The sequence below is a fragment of the Ammodytes marinus genome (assembly GCF_949987685.1).
Source record: "Ammodytes marinus genome assembly, chromosome: 22".
NCBI classification, from domain to species: Eukaryota; Metazoa; Chordata; class Actinopteri; order Uranoscopiformes; family Ammodytidae; genus Ammodytes; species Ammodytes marinus.
This window is the reverse complement of record NC_137226.1, coordinates 12,037,377-12,059,904: the sequence shown is the minus strand read 5'-3', so window position 1 is coordinate 12,059,904 and position 22,528 is coordinate 12,037,377. Positions and strand designations below refer to the sequence as shown.

General features: G+C 40.9%; 1 protein-coding gene across 9 annotated transcripts in view; it reads left to right on the top strand.

The window, feature by feature from the left end:
* The window catches only part of pphln1 (periphilin 1), a 26,957-nt gene extending 4,429 nt beyond the window's left edge, over positions 1 to 22,528 (top strand). For 2 of the 9 annotated variants that reach the window (XM_080050966.1, XM_080050967.1), the window contains exons 2-12: positions 301 to 359; positions 821 to 885; positions 1,282 to 1,515; positions 4,327 to 4,388; positions 7,685 to 7,807; positions 8,252 to 8,430; positions 8,862 to 8,948; positions 10,062 to 10,097; positions 11,154 to 11,209; positions 16,127 to 16,270; positions 21,481 to 22,528. In XM_080050966.1, coding sequence (XP_079907092.1) covers position 359; positions 821 to 885; positions 1,282 to 1,515; positions 4,327 to 4,388; positions 7,685 to 7,807; positions 8,252 to 8,430; positions 8,862 to 8,948; positions 10,062 to 10,097; positions 11,154 to 11,209; positions 16,127 to 16,270; positions 21,481 to 21,756 — 1,263 coding nt within the window. In that variant the 5' untranslated portion in view covers positions 301 to 358 and the 3' untranslated portion in view covers positions 21,757 to 22,528. The remainder of the gene's footprint in view (positions 1 to 300; positions 360 to 820; positions 886 to 1,281; positions 1,516 to 4,326; positions 4,389 to 7,684; positions 7,808 to 8,251; positions 8,431 to 8,861; positions 8,949 to 10,061; positions 10,098 to 11,153; positions 11,210 to 16,126; positions 16,271 to 21,480) is intronic. The other 7 variants (XM_080050964.1, XM_080050965.1, XM_080050969.1 and 4 more) reach the window with 6 other exon arrangements.

Sequence of the window (22,528 nt, the reverse complement as noted above, 5' to 3'; positions counted from 1 at the left end):
CGCTTTGTTGAAAAACCACGTGTGGCTTAAATGGACTTCATTCGTAGGTCAGAATTGAAAATCTCAGCCGGCTCAATTGCTGTACAAAGTCGAATAGAGCTCCTATCTTATCTTTTGTCAAATACTGTTGCACCTATGCAGGAATACAGCGATTTTTAAGTCCCAAAATGAGGATACAAGAGAGAACTCATTCCTTATCGTTCATGTGCTAAATTATAGAGATTATTTTTAGAAATAGCTGCCAGACAATTATTCCAAATGTACAGCCCTAATAGTTTGTTTTAAATACATCCTCTACAGATTGTGTTGAAGATCTTATTTTCACCCGGATTCACAGAAGTCCTCGGGTCCAAAAGTAAGTAAGTGTCTTCTCACTTTTCTTTTCAGTACATTCATTAAACATATGAGACTTGCCACTCCTGCCCCACACCATCTGTCGCACAATGTCTCAAAACGACACATGCAAGAATATGGCAAACATTCAGAGCATTTTATAGCCATCTAAATTGTATTTTGCTAACACAAGAGCGGTGCTAGTCACCTGACTGAAGCACGATCAGAACACTTAAATGTGAAAAAACACAAACAAACCTCAAACTTTACAGTTCCAATGTTGTCATTTAAATACCAACTATTGATATCTCAATGTTCTTGTGTGTTTTACTGATGTTGCAGCCTATAGAGGGTGGTGGAAAACTTGAGTAAAGGCATTGGCAACGAGAACAGACATCGGTTTTTATTATTTATTTATTTTGTGGGGAGGACAGCCTGCCATGATTTCATATTGTAATGTATCATGTCACTCTTTGCCTTTTTGCAGTGGCGTACAGGAGAGATAGGAGTATAAGGGAGGTCTACGACGAACGCTTTTTAACAGAGAGACAGGTGAGTGTGCCCAAAGTGACTTGAGTCTTCTCTTTACATCCCTTTTCGACCTTGTTATATTGCATTCAAAAGTATGCACACTTCATGCAATCACATGTAGAAAAGACTTGTTAGCCTTCCAATTAGCCGGTATGATTTATGATTTATGATTTGGTTAAGAGGAGCTAAAATATGCCATGAAGAAGAATTATTCTGGTGGCTTGGATTTCTGTTGTTTCCACAATGATTCGTCCAACAGTGTGGGTGGACAGCGGCTTAACATTGAAATAAGTTTAATTTCTACATCATGTAAAGAATGGCCAACATATTTCCATGAGTCATTTCAACAGACAGACATATTTGACCTGAATAAAATCATCCAAACCTTTTTTTTTAAATGTTAACCTGAATGTAAAGTCTTCAAATGCCCAGGGTCAGTACCCACGGGCAGCAGCAGGACCAGCGGAGAGACGGGCTCCCTTTGCCAGGCCTGAGGAGGAATACGGCCGCAGCGTGTACGAATACGAAGCAGGGCCACGCTTTTTCCCCAACGGAGGAGGCCCACGAAATTACCATGAAGATCAGAGGGCCTACCATGGTGACAACGTTCACTTCCCTGCTGAACGCAGAGCCCCTCCACCTGCAAGGAGGGTGAGAGCATAAATACTATTAAAGGCCTACTTCACCGGTGGGAATATGAAGGTGTATTGAATTCTGAGATCCTAGGTAGTATAAATGTGCAAAAAAATATAAAATTGGTTCATCCTAGCCTGAGAAAAGGCAGCTAGAGTGTTTTATGGTCTCACTGTCTAAAGGCCAGGACACACCAGCCCGATAATCGCCGTCGTCAAAAAAAAAGACGAATCTGTTTGGTGTGTGCCGTGACGTCGGCCGACGTAGAGGTCGTCGGGCTTGTTTTGAGCCTGTCGGCCGCCGATTGAACATGTTCAATCAGCGGCCGACCGTCTTTCATTTGGAGCAATTTGATTGGTGGAGGGCTAGCGAATCAGTGAAGCCCGGAAGTGAGGCGGGTAGCACAAACAGCTAACAACAGCTAGCCATCGTTTTAATGTGTTTGTTCGTTTCGTTTTGAGAGTACTCACATGCATCAACCCTTGTTGACTGCTCGACACCATGCTCGACACTCTCTGCTAAAAATTGTGCTCTTATGGTCCATAAATATAAATACGTATTTCTATCTATGTTTATGCTCTAGAGAGATGTCCAATCATTTCCGGCTTTCGTATTTTTTCGGGCCACAATACAGATTAGCGCCGCCTGCTGTTGTGGAGACATTACGTCCCGCGAGCGTACGGAAAATAAACAGTCGTCTCGGTGTGTTCTTTAGCAGCGACGGGAAGCTGGAGCTTCCTGAAACGGCCGACTCCATTTTTTTTGACGACGGCGATTATCGGGCTGGTGTGTCCTGGCCTTAACCCTACATTTCTCTTACTGTGATGTCACAGTATAGTTGCTTGTATTTAAATCTTAACTAATTTGTTTACAAATAGGAAAGCGTACATAGGAAACATTTAGTAAGTATCGGAACAGTGAGGCCAATTCCTTTATTTTTGCTGTAGACTGGAAACATTTAGGTTTGACACCAAAATGTGAATATGAGACAATAGATCAACATTTCAGCTTTCATTTCCAGGTATTTACATCTGGATCTGATACACAAATGAGAAGATAGCATTTTTTGTAAAGGAACACCACATTTTTAGGTGAGCAAAAGTATTGGAACAGATAGACTTAAAGTAAATTAAAGTGAATAAGACTTAATATTTTGTGGCAAATCTTTTGCTTACAATAACTGCATCAAGCCTGTGACCCATTGACATAACAAAACTTTTGCATTCTTCTTTTGTGATGCTTTTCCAGGCCTTTACCGTAGCCTCATTCAGTTGCTGTTTGTTTTGGGGGGTTACACCCTTCGGTCTCCTCTTTAGCAGGTAAAATGCATGCTCTATAGCGTTTAAGTCTGGAGATTGACTTGGCCAGTCTAAAACCTTACATTTCTTGCCCCTGATGAACTCCTTTGTTGTTTCTGCAGTTTTTTTGGGTCATTACCTTGCTGCATGATGAAGGATCTTCCAATCAGTTTGGTTGCATCTTTCTTTAAATTGGCAGACCGAATGTTTCTGTAGACTTCTAAGTTCATTTTGCTGCTGCCATCATGTGTTACTGTGTTGTTGTCAAGATGAACCTTTACCAAAGTGATGGAAAGGCTAAAGTTTGGAGAAAGAAAGGATCTGCTCATGATCCCAACCATACAAGCTCATCTGTGAAACACGGTGGAGGCAATGTCATGGCTTGGGCTTGCATGGCTTCTTCTCAGATGGGCTCATTAATCTTCATTGATTATGTAACACATGGTGGCAACAGCTAAATGAACACAGACGTTTACACAAACATTGTGTCTGCCAATTTAAAGAAAGATGCAACCAAACTGATTGGAAGATCCTTCAGAATGCAGCAAGATAATGACCAACAACACACTGCAAAAACAACAAAGGAGTTATCAGGGTCAAGAAATGGAAGGTATTAGACTGGTCAAGTCAATCTCCAGACTTACACCCTATAGACTTAGCATTTTACCTGCTAAAGAGGAGAATGAAGAGAGTAAACAAACGGCAACTGAATAAGGCTGCGGTGAAAGCCTGGAAAAGCATCAAAAAGGAGGATTCAAAAGTGTTGTGATGTCAATGGGCTTGATGCTTGTTATTGCAAGCAAAGGCTTTGCAACAAAATATTACGTTGTATTCACTTTAATTTATTTTAAGTCTATCTGTTCCAATACTTTTGCTCACCTAAAATGTGGTGTTCCTTTACAGATAATGCTATCTTCTCAGTTGTGTATCAGATCCAGATGTGAATACCTGGAAATGAAAGCTGAAATGTTGATCTATTGTCTCATATTCATATTTTGGTGTCAAACCCAAATGTTTCCAGTCTACAGCAAAAATAAAGGAATTGGCCTCATAGTTCCGATACTTATGGAGGGGACTGTATAAGTTGCTTCTTGGACTTTGACATTAATCATTATGCCATTTATTTTCTAGGCTCTTAATTTCCTCAACTTTTTGCTGTTTTCTGCATAGTTTTTGTATTAAATCAAATATATATTTTTACACAAATAACAATATGCCTCAGTGGGCTTTACAGTCCATAAACAATATGACACCATCTGCCCTTAGACCCTAAGAAGCGCTACTGTCTTGTACAGTGTGTCTGGAAATGAATATTTATTCTATTATTCAATCAATTATTTACCCAGTAGATACTGTTACACAAACTGTACCGGGGGAATTTAAGATGTATTGAAGTCAAATGCATATTTTATAATCTTAACTCATTAGCTTATTTTTTGTTGATGTAATCAAACTGTATGAAGTGCTAAAAAACAGTTCCCTTTTCAAATGTATTCAAAGTACTTTTTTCCATGTTCTTTCTTGTATACAGGAGGAATATCCCTACAGAGTGCCAAGGGAAGAGCCACACACAGGACGACCTATGGAGTTTGGGTAAACTGCTTCTATATGCCTTTTTCAGAGCCAATATTTATATTTCCCCCAAACTGAATCTTGTATCTGTACCAAGCCATACTTCACACACATAATATTACTCTTTACAAATGGGATGTTATCATTATGGACAGCAGGGGATGGTGTCTATCTGTGGACGTGTGTTGTGTGAACAAGTCCACTGTGTGTGATTCCTCTGGTCAGGCTGTGTATGGGAGGGGTTGTTTCTGTAGGAGTAGGCCTCCCCTTTTCAGTACCAGGGTTCGACATAACGTATAGCCCGATGGCCCGGGGCCAGTAAAATCATATGCAGGGCAAGTTGATTGGCCAGTCACTGTCCCGCCCGGGCCAGTGACTGGCCAATCACAGTTCAGTATCTTTTTGTAGACTACATCATGGTTCATTGAAATGCGCGTTCTGAGTCGTAATGAAAGCAGTGTTTATTTAAGACTCAATATAATAAACCTAATATAAAATATATTTTTTAATGAAAGGCCAGTGGACAACCGATGCGTGGGCGTTTTGACAGGCACCGTTGGCAGAGCTGCCTACCGTCCGCCTGCGAGTCGACAAATCAATCGACTTACTCTGCCCCCTTTCTTTCTTCCCACAGCAGAGGTTGAGGCGCAGAAAATGATAACTGCGCTTTTCCTTTATCTGCCGCCGTAATGTTACAATATTTGCATCCAAGCCCCAATGGTAATACAAATGAGAGGCGTTATTTAAACGCTGTGAATGCGTCTCCGGTGATTGTGTCGGTTGTAGACAGAAACGAACGGAGGGACTCCGCTCACTGTACAGTTCCTATAGTCGCGCAGTTTGGCACTGTGTTTTCAGGCTCGAGACATTCAATCAGATCGCGGAAGTCTTTCCCATTGAAATCGCTAACGGGGAGAATATCCCCGGTTATTATTTTAGCCACAAACCACAGTTCATCTGCGCGGCGGCTCACTCGCTGGCGAGATCACACGGTGAAACGCTGCTGTGATCGGACGAAGGCATTGTGTGTTTCTAAGGTGATTTAACGTCATAGTCTTAGACGAGCGTTTAACTTATGCTGCATATTTTGCACTGCATTGTTTTTTATCAATAGTTTGAAAAAATGGTCCCACACCGGACTCTTATATGTGAAGCTGACACTTCATGGAGAAGTGACACTGCTGCAGCGCGCTCACGACCAGACGTGAACTCACATACACGGTGAAATCTCCCATTAAAAAAACGGCATAACCCACTGATTTTCGGATTTCTATTCTATTTTTAAAGTCAACTTGAGCGAAAGTGGAAAACCGGTCATTCGGTCGACACATTCACATATCCCTAATGCATATAGAGAAAGTAATAAAAACAGCCTACCACACCACAAAGAATGATCAGACCTTCATCTCTTATTTATTTTTTATGTTTGAACATGACTTCTGCAGGTGAACTATTCATTAAACGGCCCAAATTCAGGAATAAAAACAACCTTCAAACTACTGGACTTTAAAATACTGGCCGACTCTTTCAACATACTTTCAGTTGTAGGCTTCTAATTCAATATGTTTGCCTGGTTTTATATTATGTGTATGAGCAATATCAACATTTCATATAATTAACTAAAAGAAAAATAACCAAATCTAAAGGGAATATCTATACTGTTACAGAATAGATATTCCCTTTAGATCTGGTTATCTTTCTTTATTTTTCTAATACAGGTATTATAATTATTGACACTAAATTATGAAGAAAAAAAAAGTGTGTGCAGGGCCAGTGAAAATATACAAGGGGCCAGTAAAACTCGGATCCACTGGCCCGGCGGGCCAGTAGGAAAAAAAAGTTATGTTGAACCCTGAGTACGTTTTTTGAAATTGTTGTTTACATGGCAGCCATCGTAAATCATGATCTGCTCTCACCAATATTGGCCTGGCACAACCTATTCACACTTCTGGACTTCTTGCGGCCTCAGAGCTCCCCTGGCTTTAAAGGCTTGGATGACTCCTCAGTCTCGATACGGTTCTTAGCTGAACAGTGTCAGTATTCAGGCTACAGACTTGAGTTGCAGGGTACAGATTCTAGTTGACAGATTTACGATATATCCACTCAAACTCCTTGGCTCTGGTTTCAGTAAAAGTGGTTTATGGTTTAATGATGAGAACTCGCAGCTAATTTCAAGATTTGAAGAATACTATTGCATTTTCAACTCTTTATTCGTTGTTATTGAGAACATTGATCAGGTTCACGACGCACCTGTGTTGTTTGACTGTGCCAAAATGAATGACTTGGCCGGATAAAACAACCAAGATGTGAAATGTGATAACACAACTTGCATTGCAATCTTGTATTGAATTTCACATGAAATTATCTCAGCTTAAATTCAATAGTTTTGATGCTTGATGTTGGTACGTGGCCAATCTCATATACAGCTGCATAATCTCAGGAAAGAATAGACAGACAAATTATAGAAAATAGTTCCCTCCAAACGTATTGAGTTGTGAAAGGGCTTAGAGGTCAGTTCAAGCTTGTTGATTGGTGTGGCTAGAGGTCAGTTGAGAGATGGTGTGGAGTTAGGAAAACGGGCATGGTGGATGGATGCCAAGAGTAACATGGGTTACAGTGAGATGCAAAATGTCTGTTATGACAAAAACATTTGCACTATGCATATAGAGGACATGTTTATTTTTCAAATTTTAAGAAAGCTTTGTAGTTGGAAAGTGTTAAGTAAAGCCCGGATATCACACAGTTGACATTCTAATAATGCCTTATCGCCATCAGCCAACCATTAAAAAAGTATTTATGGTTTAATATAATGCTTCAAGCTACTTATGCTTAGATGCGTAAAAATATCTGTTTCTCTGTCTGCATTCACAAGTGTCACCTTTTTTTTTTTTGAATGCCTAAGCATTAATCATATTTTAGAAAAAGATCCTCTTTATCTAAGCCAATGTTTGAAGTCAGGTTAAGATCCTGACAGAGAACAGAGACTGAAGCGCTTTTGTCTGCAGTTTTTTAAATTTGAACATCATCTCTATTGGATAAGTTCCACCGCGTCATGTGGTAATGTGTTATGGGAGAAGTCGTAACCACACTTGGCTAGTGTGAGTTGTTTGCCTCCCAAGACTTTGTCTAAGATATTGATGAAGTACGTGCTACGCAGTGAGGCAAGACATATAGCCTTAATAACTAACCTTGGCCCTACTCCTATTTCAAGTTGAATATAAATGTGTTGCCAATGCCATGATACTCAATATGTTTAGTGTACAGTAAGTATCTGCGACTGACTACACTATTTTTGTGCCTTTTTCATATGCCCTCAGGGCCCGTGCGCCGCCTCCTCACAGCGTGCGAAGCCAGGGCATCTATCCAGCGCCCAGATCACTGCCAGAGAGCGGGGAAGACACACTAGTGCAAGCTATTCTCAACCTGGACCGGGGGCCAGGGTAAATGCCATTTATGCTGCTGTAGTCAGACAATGAATGTATCAATGATGCCTAGATATGTGCAGTTTTATATTCTAAATAATTTTTTGAATTTAGTTTGCACAAGTGAAAACCAGTATTCATATTATTCTGTCAAGTTTTGGGGCTGTGGGGTTTATTTTCACATCATGATTCTCATTCTTGTTTACTCTATTTCCCCCCTTGTTTGCTGTCATCTCTCTCACGCACCATATCTTTTGATTTTCAAGGTGTTCACAGTTACTGTGTTAGTCCTGCACATTGACCCTCGCAATGCTAGATGGCAGCGTTGGGCTATGTTTTGAAACGTGGCTATTACTCAATAGTTCAGTTTCTCTTGATGAGCTAAATTGTCATTCACACAACAACCATATGGACCAAAATGATCACATTCCACACATTATTCCCTCTTGCTTTTGATTCCAGGGAGGACAGAGACCCGTACAGGAGGAAGTCAGCCCCGTTCCCTCCACCACGAGAGCGCTCCCCCGCACGCCGAGACCTGGCCCGCTCCCCGCACAGTCGCTCCGGCTCCAGCGTCAGCAGCAGAGGCTACTCGCCAGAGAGAGCAAAGAGCCTGCCATTTCCCTCACAGCAAGGCAAGAGTATGTCCAATATTATAAACCTTAGGTTAAAAATAAAAATAAAAATAAAAAATAAATTTTATTCTCAAGACCGTTTGACAGGACTGTGTCGGTGTGGCCGTATCAGATGGTACCCATGGCAACAATCATTGTTTTTCATAGAAGGTTTAGGGCAGAGAACCACCGTGAACCAGAGCATAGCCTGCCTCCATTTAAACCAAATATCTGTAAAGTTGATCAAACTTAAATGACAATAGATTTCATTTGGATTGATAAATATGCCTAACTCCTTCTCAGATGCTTACTATCATGATTTAGTGGATTTGGGTTTACGGGACCTTTTAATACAATGAATAGGCTGATCATTTACTGTCAACCCACCTTCTTTTTTTCCTCTTATTATCTTGCTATCTTACCCTTGACTGATAATCTGGCTGCCTGGCTTTTTTTAGGTGTGGACGGTTCAGAAGGGCTTGCAGTTGTTGCTGAGCACCTCTGGGGGGCGCTCTTTCCTCAGCAGAGTGGAGCTGAACCTTTGGGTCTGTACATTGAGCCCGTTGAACAAGCTTAGACCTGGGTGACGAAAAGCAAATTAATTTTCCCTTAAACTTCTCCTCGCATCCTAGTCGTGTCAGGAAAATTTCCTTAAATTATAAGAAGCTACAATTTTTCTACGTCTTGAAAGGATGCAGGGGATGGGGAACAGATGGACTCTATGGCCTGTAGATGCTTGAAATGTTAACCTAGATCAAGTTTAGACCAATATAATTTAATATAACCTAAATAATCAAGTTAAAAAAGCAATCTGAATTCAATTGATCAATACACTTAGTTGTCCTCTTTGACACAGACATTCTTTCACCCAGGTCTGAATCAAGTTGCATTATAACTTTGGTTCCTTAGTTAGTACCCAGTGGTGACTTTGCTGCAAGACTTCCTTTTTATATAAACCATTTCTACTACCAGTTGTGGAGGTACCTTAGCACTTTTCTTTTATAATTCCTACACTAGTCTGTCTTTCAATATGTGAGGATTTAAGTTAAGATACTTTGAAACGTACACTGAAGTTGTACAATATTGTCCTCAATTCAGATGCAATTCTGTGTGCATCACACTGAACAAAAAAAATCACGTTTAAACCCAGTCTCTCTGTTCGCAAAGTGACAATAATTATACAAATACAGTATCTGTAATCAAGGGCTGGGTATTTAAAAAAGTGCTAAAGTATTTCCTTGTTTTCTTGCATGTTCTTTGTAGATCTTAACCCCGCCGAACTGTTGCCAGAAGAAGTATATGGTTATTTTGGTCTTCCGCCATATGCAGTGCTTGCCAGCTTAATTTTTAATCTCCATTTTCATTGCTGCTTTTTACACATTAAGAGAGCTTAGTGGAGTATTTAGATAGATAGTGGATTTTTTTTTATATAGACGAGTAGTCCTCACGCATATGTGGCAAAATAATCTTGCTACATGTTATTAATGTGTTTAGAACCTTTTTAAAATGCATGAGCTTAACTTCTTGGAAAGAGAAAAAAAACATCATCAGTCATACTTTTAGTGCGGCATCAGGGAAGTGAGTGTGCTTGCTCTTAGATAAGAAAGCCTAGCTGTTATGTACACAGCCAGTGACCCTACGGTTTGGTCTTCCTACAGGGTATGAAGAGACTTATTCTCAGAGCAAGACCATTGGTAAGTACAGCTCAGTATAGTGGTGGTAGATTGGGATAGAGACGTTGCATCAATTGCATTTTGGTGGTGGTTTTCTTACATTTAAATCATGTCCACTGTGTAACACAATAGATCATTTGAGCACTACTCCTCCTACGTCATAGTCTACACATGGTGCTGACTCTGTCTCATATCTTTCAATTGATTTTCCTATTCTTTTTTTTTTGGCTATACAAGCAAATGAAAAAGCAAGATGAGATGACAGTCAGAGGATATGTTTCGGAAATATACAAAGGTTACAATCGTTAAACGTAACCTATTCCCGCTTCTGGGTAACCCGAGAGAGACCTGGGAGCGTTTCTAATATGTCCAGCAGCCAGCCTTCCTCCCCGCACCGTCTGCCACTTTGTCAGGCCTCATAAAAATGCCACCGGGTCGTGTGTGTATGTGTGCAGAAGAAGAGGGGAAAAGGGTGTAGGATGTCTGATGGATATTCCTGAAGCCACACAGCTTCCACATCGCTGTGTTTTTGATTCATAGCAAAGGTCCTCAGAGTTCACGTCTGTTGGTAGACTTAAGTCTGTTCGGCTCACAAAAGCCTTGGGGAAGGTGCTAAGGCGTCTATGTTAGAGTGAGCAAAGTTTGGTAGGAGAACAAATGGAGAGAGAGAGAGAGAGAGAGACACCTGATTGATGGGAAACTCTACAAGAGGGGAATGTACGCTACAGTGGATCCACTCCCGGGGGGGGCGGGGGGTTGGACCGCGATTGTGAACCAGCTGTTTCTTGACTGTTCCAGATGTTCTAGCCTAGGTACCTGTCTGGATTTTGGAACCAAACAACACATTTTTAACAGAGCGCTGATTACAATAAGCACATACTTAACTTTTCCAGACACACACTAATCGTCCCCTTTCCACTGAATTTCTGCTTCCCGCCATTTTTCTACTTTCTCTTGTTTATTATTGTTTTATTCTACAAGTCTTTTTTTTCTAACATTATTTTTGCCCTTCACTCAAGTCTCTTTTATATAAAAAAAATAAAAAAATATTCGTTCCTTTTTGTATTTCTCCTCCAGACAAAATTCCTGGCCTGTCAAGAGAAGGCTCCCCACACAGCGCAATGTCAATCAAGGTGAGCCCAAGCAAATCAACATCTTAACAATATGTACCATACTGAGATACCAGCTGTGTGTGTTTGTGCTGGACTAGTACTAAAACACACACAAGCCCATCCTTTACAAATATAAGCTCTTTGTCTCGAGTCCCCATGGCCGGCTCTGCTCCACTGTTGTCACCGTACAGCAGGACTCATCTGGAACCTCTTAAATTCCATCCTTTTTAATAAATGTTTTGTCCCATTGAAGTATGTTAATGGGTTTTAAAGTGGCCCTCGAGCGGAGCATAAAAGCAATCAGGCCTGCACTTTGTTTACCTGTGTTGTAAGCAGACTTCAATCACAAGAACTTATAATGGTGTAGGGAAAAAGGGCTCAAGTGTCGAGGAAAAATACCATCTGGGCTTCCTTAAAGTGCTCTTGTTGTTTGGAAAAAAAAAACATATTTGAACTGTTTTGAGGTAAGTATTGAATGTAGAGCGCTCCTGTCTGTTTTGCAAATAAGAACTGGGTGTACTGATATCATCCATCTCCAACTGTGCAGAGGAGTGTAAATAGAATCAGATGTGATTAGGCGCAATGCGTCTGGCTGTGGCCACCCAGAAGCGAAGAGGCTAACTCAGTAGTCCAAGTCATAGCTTTATCATAGGGATCTTATCCGCAAAAGCCAGGAGAAGTCCCCGTGGAACTCATTGGGATGTGTTTAAAACCTGGTTACAATGAATGAACAATTGTTTCCTTTTTTCTGCTCGTGAGTATGACTGACTGTATTTGGTTGCTGTGTGTATGTGAATGTCTAGCTCTAGCAGATGTAAGCAGGGCCATTGGTGTTGTGCTGGTGAGAAATGGATCCGTAACATAGGGGTTCACAGGAAATGCCTCAACGTACCATTTTAACAATCAGGATGTCTTTAAGTGCGTTCACTTCTCATGGTTTGGATGGTAGTGAAGACATTTTGAAATACTGTGAAAAATGACAACATGAACATGTCCATTCAATTTGGGTGTAATTACATTGAACGGCGCACTACTACGTCTGATGTGAGGCCTCCATGTTTGCTTTGACACTTCTGTATTAATGAGTTCCAAGTTGGATGTATAAAGAGCTCCACCAAAATAACATGATGCTAATATGACATGAACAAGCTGCTGTCAAAACTGTCAAGTGTTATCATTCACCAAGACAAAGCAATTCAATTCCTAACTAGTTAATAACAGTCTTCCTTCATGCATAATTCACTCGGCTTCCCTTATTAATACATTTTAAATAAATCTATTGGCTATTGATTTCAGTATATATATATACATATTGATAGAATAATGAAAAGAAGATACTTGTTAATGATTTGTACCAATCAAAGTTTCCTAGCTCAAACTAGTGTAGAAGTGCAGTTTGCCAGCAAGTCAGAAAACTTTTGACCCCCTCCTCCTATTTTTTTCTCTTTCACACTCCTTGTTGCCCTAATTGACCTGGGTCAATAGCTCTCTTTCATTTTAGGCAAACAGCCTAACATGTTCATGATGTTCAGAGGTTCACTTTGATCACAGAACCTATAAAACTGAATCTTTAAATGCCGTTGTAAAATGTCCCAGCAGTATTATTATTTATCTCATTAGCATCCCTTAGATCTTTTTCAGAACATGCTGGAGGTCATTTGTATGTTGCCGTTGACTTCTGTAAAACCCATGCACCTGCATTATATGTCAGAAATTACAAGATAAAACATGCTCCCTTTTCTTTTCCTGCTTATGTGCGTGGTTAAAAAAGAACCACCCACCACCACCCAATCAACTGCTGTGATGAAAGTTTTACTAAGTGCCCCACCCTTCCACACACACACATACACACACACACACTGCTGCTTTTTCACTGTGTTTGATCTAGCCCGTGGTGCATTGTTGTTTTCTGTTCTGGGGGCACAAACCCGTAACCTCTGCCAAGATGAAAGGCCTCTGCTGTGCCCCCAGTAAAGCTTGAACTTATGCTGCCTGCTGTGGTGTTTCAACAAACACACAGAGCAGGCTTTCTGGAGCCATCTCAGACAGAAGAGACCAAACCTTAAAGAGCAGCTCGGGCTCTGGCTTAAAGCCATGGTGACCCAATGTCCTGTTACTTAAAGCTATACTGTACGATCTGAGAGAGCTAGCATGATTTGAAATTAGCTTGTCCTCGGAGTTCCGTTTAACTCCTCCCTCTCCCCTCGGGACTCCCTCCCCCACCCCTCGACACACAGCCGTGCACGAGCGCTGCTGGCTGCACTTCCCAATTGCACTGTTTACCAGTGATTGTTAACATTTAACTCACACACACAAACACTCACACATAGGCTACATGCAGAAAAGGCCCCAAAGTTTATAGGTTACAATGTTGTTATTTCTTATAGAGTGTTGAGATGAGTTTTGTTCAGTGTGGATGACAGTATAGCTGTCAGTTAGTGGCCGTGACGTCAGTCGGCCGGAGGGTCTGTCTAGTAAGTTTCCTTTTCTCTTCTCTCTCGGTCAGGTGTGTGAGCGCGCATGTTGCCGCAGTAGTCGACACAGTTGAAACGTGTTTATGTGAATCACCCGTGTGTGAGTAAGTACATGCAGTCCCGATCGCTGTTATAAGTTACAGTTTATGGATGTTATTGACGGCCGCGATTCGCAGGTCGCAACAGCTGTTCTAACGTCTCCTCACGAGCGGAATGTAAGCCTGTGTCTCTTTTCCTGCGATCTATGCTGCTGTGCCTGTGAAAGAAGGAAAATAAAGAGCGGAAAAACCATACTCCTCTTCTCATGCTTATAGTCTGACGTTTTTGGCCTTAAGTGGTGTTCTGGCCGACACCTCTGAAGTGAAACCAGTGATAAGCAGATCAGCGCGGTACCGGTAGGCGACATCCACCAGTTTCCTCCGCTACACTAGGCTACATGATGAAAGATACAGAGCAGTAGCCTACTTAAAAATATAGCCTACTTTTTAATCTTTGGGTTTTGGGGAAAGTAGCAAGTCTTGTCAAGTCAAAAGGCTCAAGTCACGAGTCTAGTCCACTGCCAGGTAGCCTACTACGATATGGCACGAACGCTTTCTCTGCCCTCCGTGAACGCGCTCAGGCTCGCACACAGAGGGGAGAGAACGCGCAGGATTGTGATTGGTTCTTTAGATACGGGTCCATCGTCTCCGATTGGTCAGCATTTTAACAGGTTTATAGAAGGTACAGAATTTGGGGTTTTTTCGTTTCTTTTTCATTGCCCATAAGTCATTTATTGCTGTTGGGGTGTAAAAAGCACTTTTCACAACATATTAAAAAGTGCATATTGCAGATAATCTCCTATGATGCCTTTAAAGGTTCAGTCCAAACATGGACCATTCAATTCCTGTTAATAACATTTGGATAACATTTTACCAACAAAGAAAGGAGCACAAGCACATAAAATAAATGCTATCCAGTTCCACTCTTTTTCTATTTGGAGCTTTTTTGATATTTCAAATTACAGTTAGCAAGGCTAGCTTATGGAGCAAAGTTGCTGTTTTGAACTAATAAGTGCATAGGTATGACATTCTTATGCTTTTATTAATGTTTATTAGATTGCTTGTGTGCCAGCTGGCCATCATATTATGGTGTCATGGCCAGCTGGCACAAAGACAACTTGTCATTTGCCATTTCTTAGCATATGTTTTTTTTTTGTTAACAACCTTGCAAGTTCTTGAGCTTGAAAAATAAATGTATAAGATCAAAAAATACTTATGACCGAATAATTTTTAGTTTTACACTAAAAGTTGATTATCCATATACCTCTGCATCGATTTCATTTTAGTCCAGTTTGCACCAAATGCATCTGACAAGTGTTGTTCTGACAGCAGAGCATCCCTCCCAGGTTGCCCAGTGACTTGAAGTGAGCGACTAGGACAGGGATATTTTTTTTTCACTGGGTCTGAGGAAGCTGAAGATTGACGAACGCGGTCTTTCCGTACGTGCACAAGCGCACACACTGGAACTTCTCCTCAGCATAGCTCCGGGGAAGGAAATGGAAGGAGAAATAATTGAATGATGCTCCATGAGTTGTGCTTTTTTTTTATTTTCGACCTCACTCGCCTTTGCGATGTACCATCCCCTGCAATTTCTTTCCCAAGTCATCCAGAGACTTAATATGACTCGGGCCGTGGCCTGTTTCCCTTAATGTATGAGTGGACTTTAGTCATGGCTGGGCAGTTCTGCTCCATGGCCTTCAAACTCTAATGGTATCAGGAAATTGAGTAGTGATTGGCGAAGTTGGCCTCATTTCTCCCTTTTGCTTCTACTTTTAGCTTTCACAGAGATACTCATCTAACCATGTTTCCTATTGACAAGTTATCTAAAAAATAAAACTGCTGAAATATCTATCTACAATTTACATTACAACATGTTAAACCGTTTTTAAGAATAATGTGTTAAGTAATGGGAAAAGAGGTTAAATATATCCACAGATAATACAGCGTCTTTTTATCTCCTATCTTAGTGCTGCAATTTTCATGAATTCATTATCTACTATCTTTGGGATGTAATTCCCCTGAATCCTTAATTCTCCGACTACTGTTATTTTTAACTAGAAATCCACAGTGTGGTTTCTGTGGCTTTAGAAGCGGCTGTAAATCATCCTTTGGTACGCCTCATCAACCACATCTTCCCTGTGAAGGGAAACAGTCAGTAGGTCAGGCCATAGTATCATGCTGCTGACTATCTGCCATTGGTCTAGAAGTTGCTGACCTAAGTCCTTTTACATCCTTTCCCATTCTATGTTTGGTGTGTATATTTGTGTAATTTATTTCATGTCATCGTTGCAGTTCTAATCTGCGTTTCAGAGCAATGTTTTTTAGTATGTTCGATACAGTTCTTAAATTAGCTGTATCTTTTTCTGCTTTCTGTTAACATGTTATTCTCCGCAACTCACCTTTCTGTCTCTGACCTTTTTTTTTAGGAGGAGGCCATTGCTCAAGAAGTGGAAAAGGAGGAGCCGCAGCTGGTGGTTCCAGTCGCAGAGGAGAGCCAGAAGTTGACTCCAGACAACTTGCAAGAGCGAAGAGCCCTGGCAATCGCAGCCAAAGCCCAGGACATAGAGAAGGTACCCATCCCAACTCAGTTATTCAGTGTATAAATAACACTTACATTCAATCTCATGAGGCCACTTTCATTGTAACACCTTCATCAGCAGCACCACAAATCAGTAAACTATTGGTATTCAAGTAGCTTTCGTACCTTTAAAATGAATGTAATGGTAAAGTGCCAGTTTGTGTCTTAGCTTCCCAATTTGGACAATCACTGCATTTAAAAGCCTCTCATTACAAGTGGGTCATTTGTAAAACTGTTCTATAAATGTCTACTCAGTAGGCAAACAGTTCCATACATATGGTGGTCTTGTCTTCTCTGACTCACACATGGTGTATTTTACGTGCTAGGCATTACGGGAACAGCCAACCTATTAACAAGACAGGAAATGAACTTTTCTGTCCACCAGTCACGGTGGTGGGAATGTCCTAAAACTCACCAGCCAGATCATCACATTTGGAACAGTGTTTAACGGATGGCTAATTATCTGCCATGTAGCTGGTTGCCAAATTGTATCACCAATGTTCCTGGTGGCTCTTGTCAGTCTCCCATCCTGACTGGCATAGCTGCTCATTATAGGGCTACTCAAGCTTAATATTGCACATGGCTCCAACATCACAGCTCTCCCAGAGTGTTTGGCTCATCTTTACAATACACACCTTACACATTGGATAATGTACATGGTGGTGGGGAAACATAAATGAAAACAGAAACACAAGCGTGGTTTAGCCATGGTAAATCTTTATGCTTTACAATAAATTGGGTGGCCGACCACTTAACGGAGCTGAAAGCACCCCCAGGCTCCAAGTTCCAGCCCTGCTGAGTGTTCTAATGAAGCCCGTTCCTGCCCCAGTGAACACTACCGCTGCTTTACTGGGATCATTAAACCAGAGCCAGCTCTGCCCTGGAGCTCACACTGCACTCTCACATATAGCTGCGCCACAGAGCCTATGGGCTGTTCTTCTAACACTGCTGCTGACGCTGCAGCTTCTAGCCTGTTTGTTTTTTATGGCCTGTCTCTTTCTCCCCCATCTGTGTCTCCTGTTGTTCATTTGTTTTCTATCGTTCGTGCGTGCTTTTTTTAAATTGTTCTCGGGTATTGTGCAAAGTATTTGGGAAAATGATTACCAAGACCCAGGACAAGAATAATCTATTGTATTTTAATATGGCCTTATGCACTCTGTCATCTTTCCTTTTGTCAACTCATTGCTAAATTTTCAAATAGTCATGAAATCTACGTCTGGAAAAACTATTACAGTTTGAAATGGAAAAACGAGCAGCAACATTGTAATCCATTTTCACAAGAATATGGAGTACACACACGCACACAACCAGCTCAGAAATAGGAGTCCAATAATCAAATCTAAAATTGTGCCCAGTCTTTTTTTTTCGCTTATTCTTTGTACTAGTCTGGGACATGGAATGGAAAAGGTCTGTCTGCCTTGTTTGTTAGTAAACCTTTGTAAACACTAATCAAAAACCGGGTGAATTGCTTTCTCATGACTATAGGAAAGCACGTCAAAGTGGCCAGTGGGAAATGGTTAAGCACTTGTCTGGTGGCTGGTATTCATTTCCCATCATGCTTAGAAGGCACAACCAAACACTCTTTTTAAGGCAAGAATTTATTTTTCAGTCCCAGTCACTTTTGCACTGCAAAGGTTTCGCAGCAGTGTTTTCTGTTGCAGTAGGCGGCTCGTGTTTAGCCGCTTGACAAGTGTCGGCCAGATGTTTTGGCTTTTTTTATGCAAACCAATCTGGTCTAGCCATCTCTTGTAGGCACACGGACACAAACGCTCTCCAGTCCAGTAGCTCCTCCAAAACGCTCGCTAGCTGTCTCTACAACTTCTCACACCGCGCAAGCTGGACTTTCCATCATTGGCAAGACTCCGTGCTTGGCCGCATTATACCAGCGCCTTGGTGTGTGTGTGTGTTTGTGTAGCTAAGTGAAATCGCTCTGCTGAAATTCAACCTGAACCCTGCTCTCGTTGTCAAAGTTGACTTTGGCTGCTGTACAGACTAACTGCTTATGGGCAGTGACATGGCATGAGCGGCTATAACGGCTATTATGTTATACTCCTCCCCCCCAATCCAGGCTGTGGTACAAAGGGAGTTTTAGTTCATTTGTTGAAGGAATCTAAATATACTTGGCTACAAGACCAACAGCCCGAGGTTGTTTTATTCTTATTTACGCCCCATCTCCTTTCTCCTTCTCTTCTGAAGCCCAGCTGTGAAAGCCACATACATTTCTAAGACTCTGGGATATTTTAGCATCATACATTCCCCCACGATAACATTTATTTTTATTTATTGTGCTAAAACTATTACTTGATCAAATTAGTTTGTTAGCAGAACTAAAGTTCTAGTAGTTTTTGAACAAAGATGAGACTAAATTCACCACTAAAAGAATCTCAAATGTGAAAATGCTAATTGATAAACTGAATATGTTTGGATTTTGAATAATTTGCTTGGCTAAACAAGTCGTTTGAAGATGTCAACTTTGGCTCTTGGAGCTGGTCATTTTTTGTCTTTTTTTGACATTCAGATGACCGAATCGATTGGTCAAGACAATTGGCAAATTATGAGTTGAAAACAAATCTCTGCTGGAATTTGTTTTAAATTGAAACCTTTTTATGTGGAAGCAGTGGCATCCCTCCTTTTTGTTTAGTTCATTTGTTGAAGGAATCTAAATATACTTGGCTACAAGACCAACAGCCCGAGGTTGTTTTATTCTTATTTACGCCCCATCTCCTTGCTCCTTCTCGTCTGAAGCCCGGAAGGCTCATAAGACTCGCTCCTAATCCCGTTTTAGCCGGCTATAGAAGATATTGTTTAGAGAAAGTTTTTCAGAGTTGAGAGACAGTCGTGGACCGACCCCACCCAAAGTCAAGAACTGGTCCTTTCCTTCCTGATTGGATAACAAGGGAGGGATTTCAGGAAGTGCCTTTTTGAATACAGGAAGAACATTTTCAGCACATTGTTATCTAGGAACAACCCCCCCCCCCCCCTATTCATAGCAGCAGTTGTCAGCACACTAGATTGGAAACTTCCTCAAGAAAGGTTGATAAAATAATTCAGCCTCATCAGTTAGCAGCTGTTGAATGAGACCATGGGACATTTATAAAGTGTTAAAAGGACATTTAATTTTTTATTAAATCCAGCACGATAAATGCAATGCTATTACGGGCTTTCACTCTGTTTATTGTACATGAAGGGATGTGCATGGGCTATAGATACGCCCAGAGGAGGCAGCGTGTTCATTAGCGCTCTTTCCTGAAACTCTTTTGTGTCCTTATGTTCCACCTCAAATTTCCTGTAAATTGATTTGTCCCATTGTTAGATTCAGGTCCCCCTAAGAGGGAGAAGTGATGTCTGATACTCATGGGGGTTTGCTGTAGCAAGGGGGCAATTAAGATATCATTGTTACATAAGGACAGACTTGCTGATGTAATTCCTTTAGCAGAAATCAGGACATGGATCTGATTGGTCAAGTTATTTTTAGACTTTTGCTCGTTTTTATGGTGCATTAGGCCTATATAATTTACAAAAGATTTTGGATTTGTGACATTTTTGTCACAAAGAACCGTCTTTAATATTAAATGACCTCACTATTTCTCGATACACTACGCTTTTATTCATGTACGAATGGGGTTATTTTTATTGAATGCAGATTTTTTGGAAAGTTGCCATTTTGTTGTTGCGAGTATGTTAACTTGGTTTGACAGCAGATCTTTATTCGGGGACCTCTTTTACTCCGAGCATGCTCTATGTTCTAGGGACATTGTGCAGAGCTATAAATAAGCCAGCGTGTTCGAACGCCCTGCAGCACAGTAGCCACTGTTGGTATCCGGTGAATGAGTGAAACTCAACCCATGCCTGGCCTCATTACACACACACACACACACACACACATACAGGCATATGTGTATTCACAGTGCATATAACGATCATCATTGGATGTGCCCCTATGTCTGCCTGCAGCACAAAGGATTGACTCTTAAGGTGTAGGCTTGATGCCAGACTTAAAAAGTAGCAGTATCATTGAGGTCATTTGCTTTCAGGGTAGAGTATTGACCAATAAATGGGTGGGTACGACCAAACAAGTCAGAAAGTGACTGAATAGAGGAAGAAACATGTCCTGAAATAGTGGAGGGACAGATGGGGGGGAGGGATGGAGAGATGGAAGTGTAAGCGTCCCTGAGGTCTGTCAAAAGGATGTAACCTTTTTAAATGTATATATAAAAAAGCATCACACTGTCAGATTTATATAAAAAAAAGTCCTCTTGTCCTCTTACTCAACAAAAATGTACTGCCACATTTGAATTGTCCTGGGATCTGCTGTGAAAGCCACATACATTTCTAAGACTCTAGGATATTTTAGCATCATACATTCCCCCACGGTAACATTTATTTTTATTTATTGTGCTAAAACCATTACTTGATCAAATTAGTTTGTTAGCAGAACTAAAGTTCTAGTAGTTTTTGAACAAAGATGAGACTAAATTCACCACTGAAAGAATCTCAAATGTGAAAATGCTAATGTTTTCCTTCTTTGATAAACAGAATATGTTTGGATTTTGAATAATTTGCTTGGCTAAACAAGTCGTTTGAAGATGTCAACTTTGGCTCTTGGAGCTGGTCATTTTTTGTCTTTTTTTTTTTGACATTCAGATGACCGAATCGATTGGTCAAGACAATTGGCAAATTATGAGTTGAAAACAAATCTCTGCTGGAATTTGTTTTAAATTGAAACCTTTTTATGTGGAAGCAGTGGCCTCCCTCCTTTTTGTTTTGTAAGACATTTGAGGCTTGGTGTGAAGTAACAGCACCCAAACAAGATTTTAGCACCTCTCTCTCATTGTCCCTCTGACACCTGTTATAAGCTTCTGAGCCACCATTAAAGCGGGCTTTTATTGCCTCTTGGGCTACCCTGTCCGATATAAAGGGCCCTTATTAAACTTGAGAGGAAAAGTGTTTATCTTTTGACACTATGTGATGTGTGTTAACACCAGAATGATCAGCTCAGGCTCAATGACGTTAGAATATTTACACCTAGGCGCCAGGTAGAGCAGGAAGGAAACCACTTTTCATCTCCTCTATTGAGAGCTTTTCGGTCTTTAAATCTGCATACAAAAGGATCTGAATGTGTTTCCTTTGTATGTTTTTTTTTTTTGTGAACTTCAATCTATGCTTTTATTTTTTTAACTTGTATTCCCTTTTAACTCCTAGGTGTACCGTCAGGACTGCGAGACATTCGGCATGGTGGTGAAGATGCTCGTGGCTAAAGACCCCAACCTGGAGAAGCAGCTGCAGGTTCCCCTCAGGGAAAACCTCGGGGAGATCCGCGAGCGTTGCCTGGAGGACCTGAAACACTTCATCACCGAGCTGGACGAGGCGGTACGGCAGCCAGAACCTTCCCTCTGTGACTCCACCACCCCTTCCTCGTCCCTCACCGTTCATAAACTCTCTAAGACGGGAGCCAATCACAGCAGCACATCCTACTGACACATTGGCCTGATCCACTCTTATGTGTGACTGAGGATGGTAGAATTTTGCTGCTGACCATATGATGGATATCTCGATACGTTGGGATTTGCTGAACTGAACTAATTCTACAGCACAGCAACCTGATACGCAACTGCAGATGGAGAGGGGATGAACAGTGTTGCATTTTGATAAGACCATTTTGACCTTGTCGTTCTCTGTTGAAAGACGTTCATGAGGAAATATTCTTGTGTTGTTTGCTGACAAATGTTGGTAAATACAACACGTTTTCTAGAAAAAAAAAGATGATCTCACTTTTTTTCGAAAAGAAAAGCCAGTTAAGGCAATGTAATGTTTTTTTCTTTTTTTTTTTACTATTTTCAGCTATGATGCATTTTGTAGCTGTCGGATGTATGACATGGTGCTGCTAAATCTACAGTTCTAAATCTACAGTTCTAAATCCTTGTATGCGTTTGTAATGTCCACAAATGCCAGTTCATGGTGTTGTCAAATTGTGCTTGTCAAACTTTACATCATATGTCTCCCCCGGAAAACCCTGCACAAAGCTTGATTATTTTGATGTCATTGAGACAGTTTTCCTCAAACCAAGATGTCGCTGAAGGTTGTAGTAAAGACGATTTCTGATCACTTTAAGGCTTTGTTTAATTTTGATCTATTTATACAAGTTGCATTAATGTATCCCACTGGAACCATGGACCTCATCTCAGATTTTTTAGGGATCCGTTTACTGACATTAAAGCCCACTAGTAAGTGATTTCCAACTTTCAGAAAG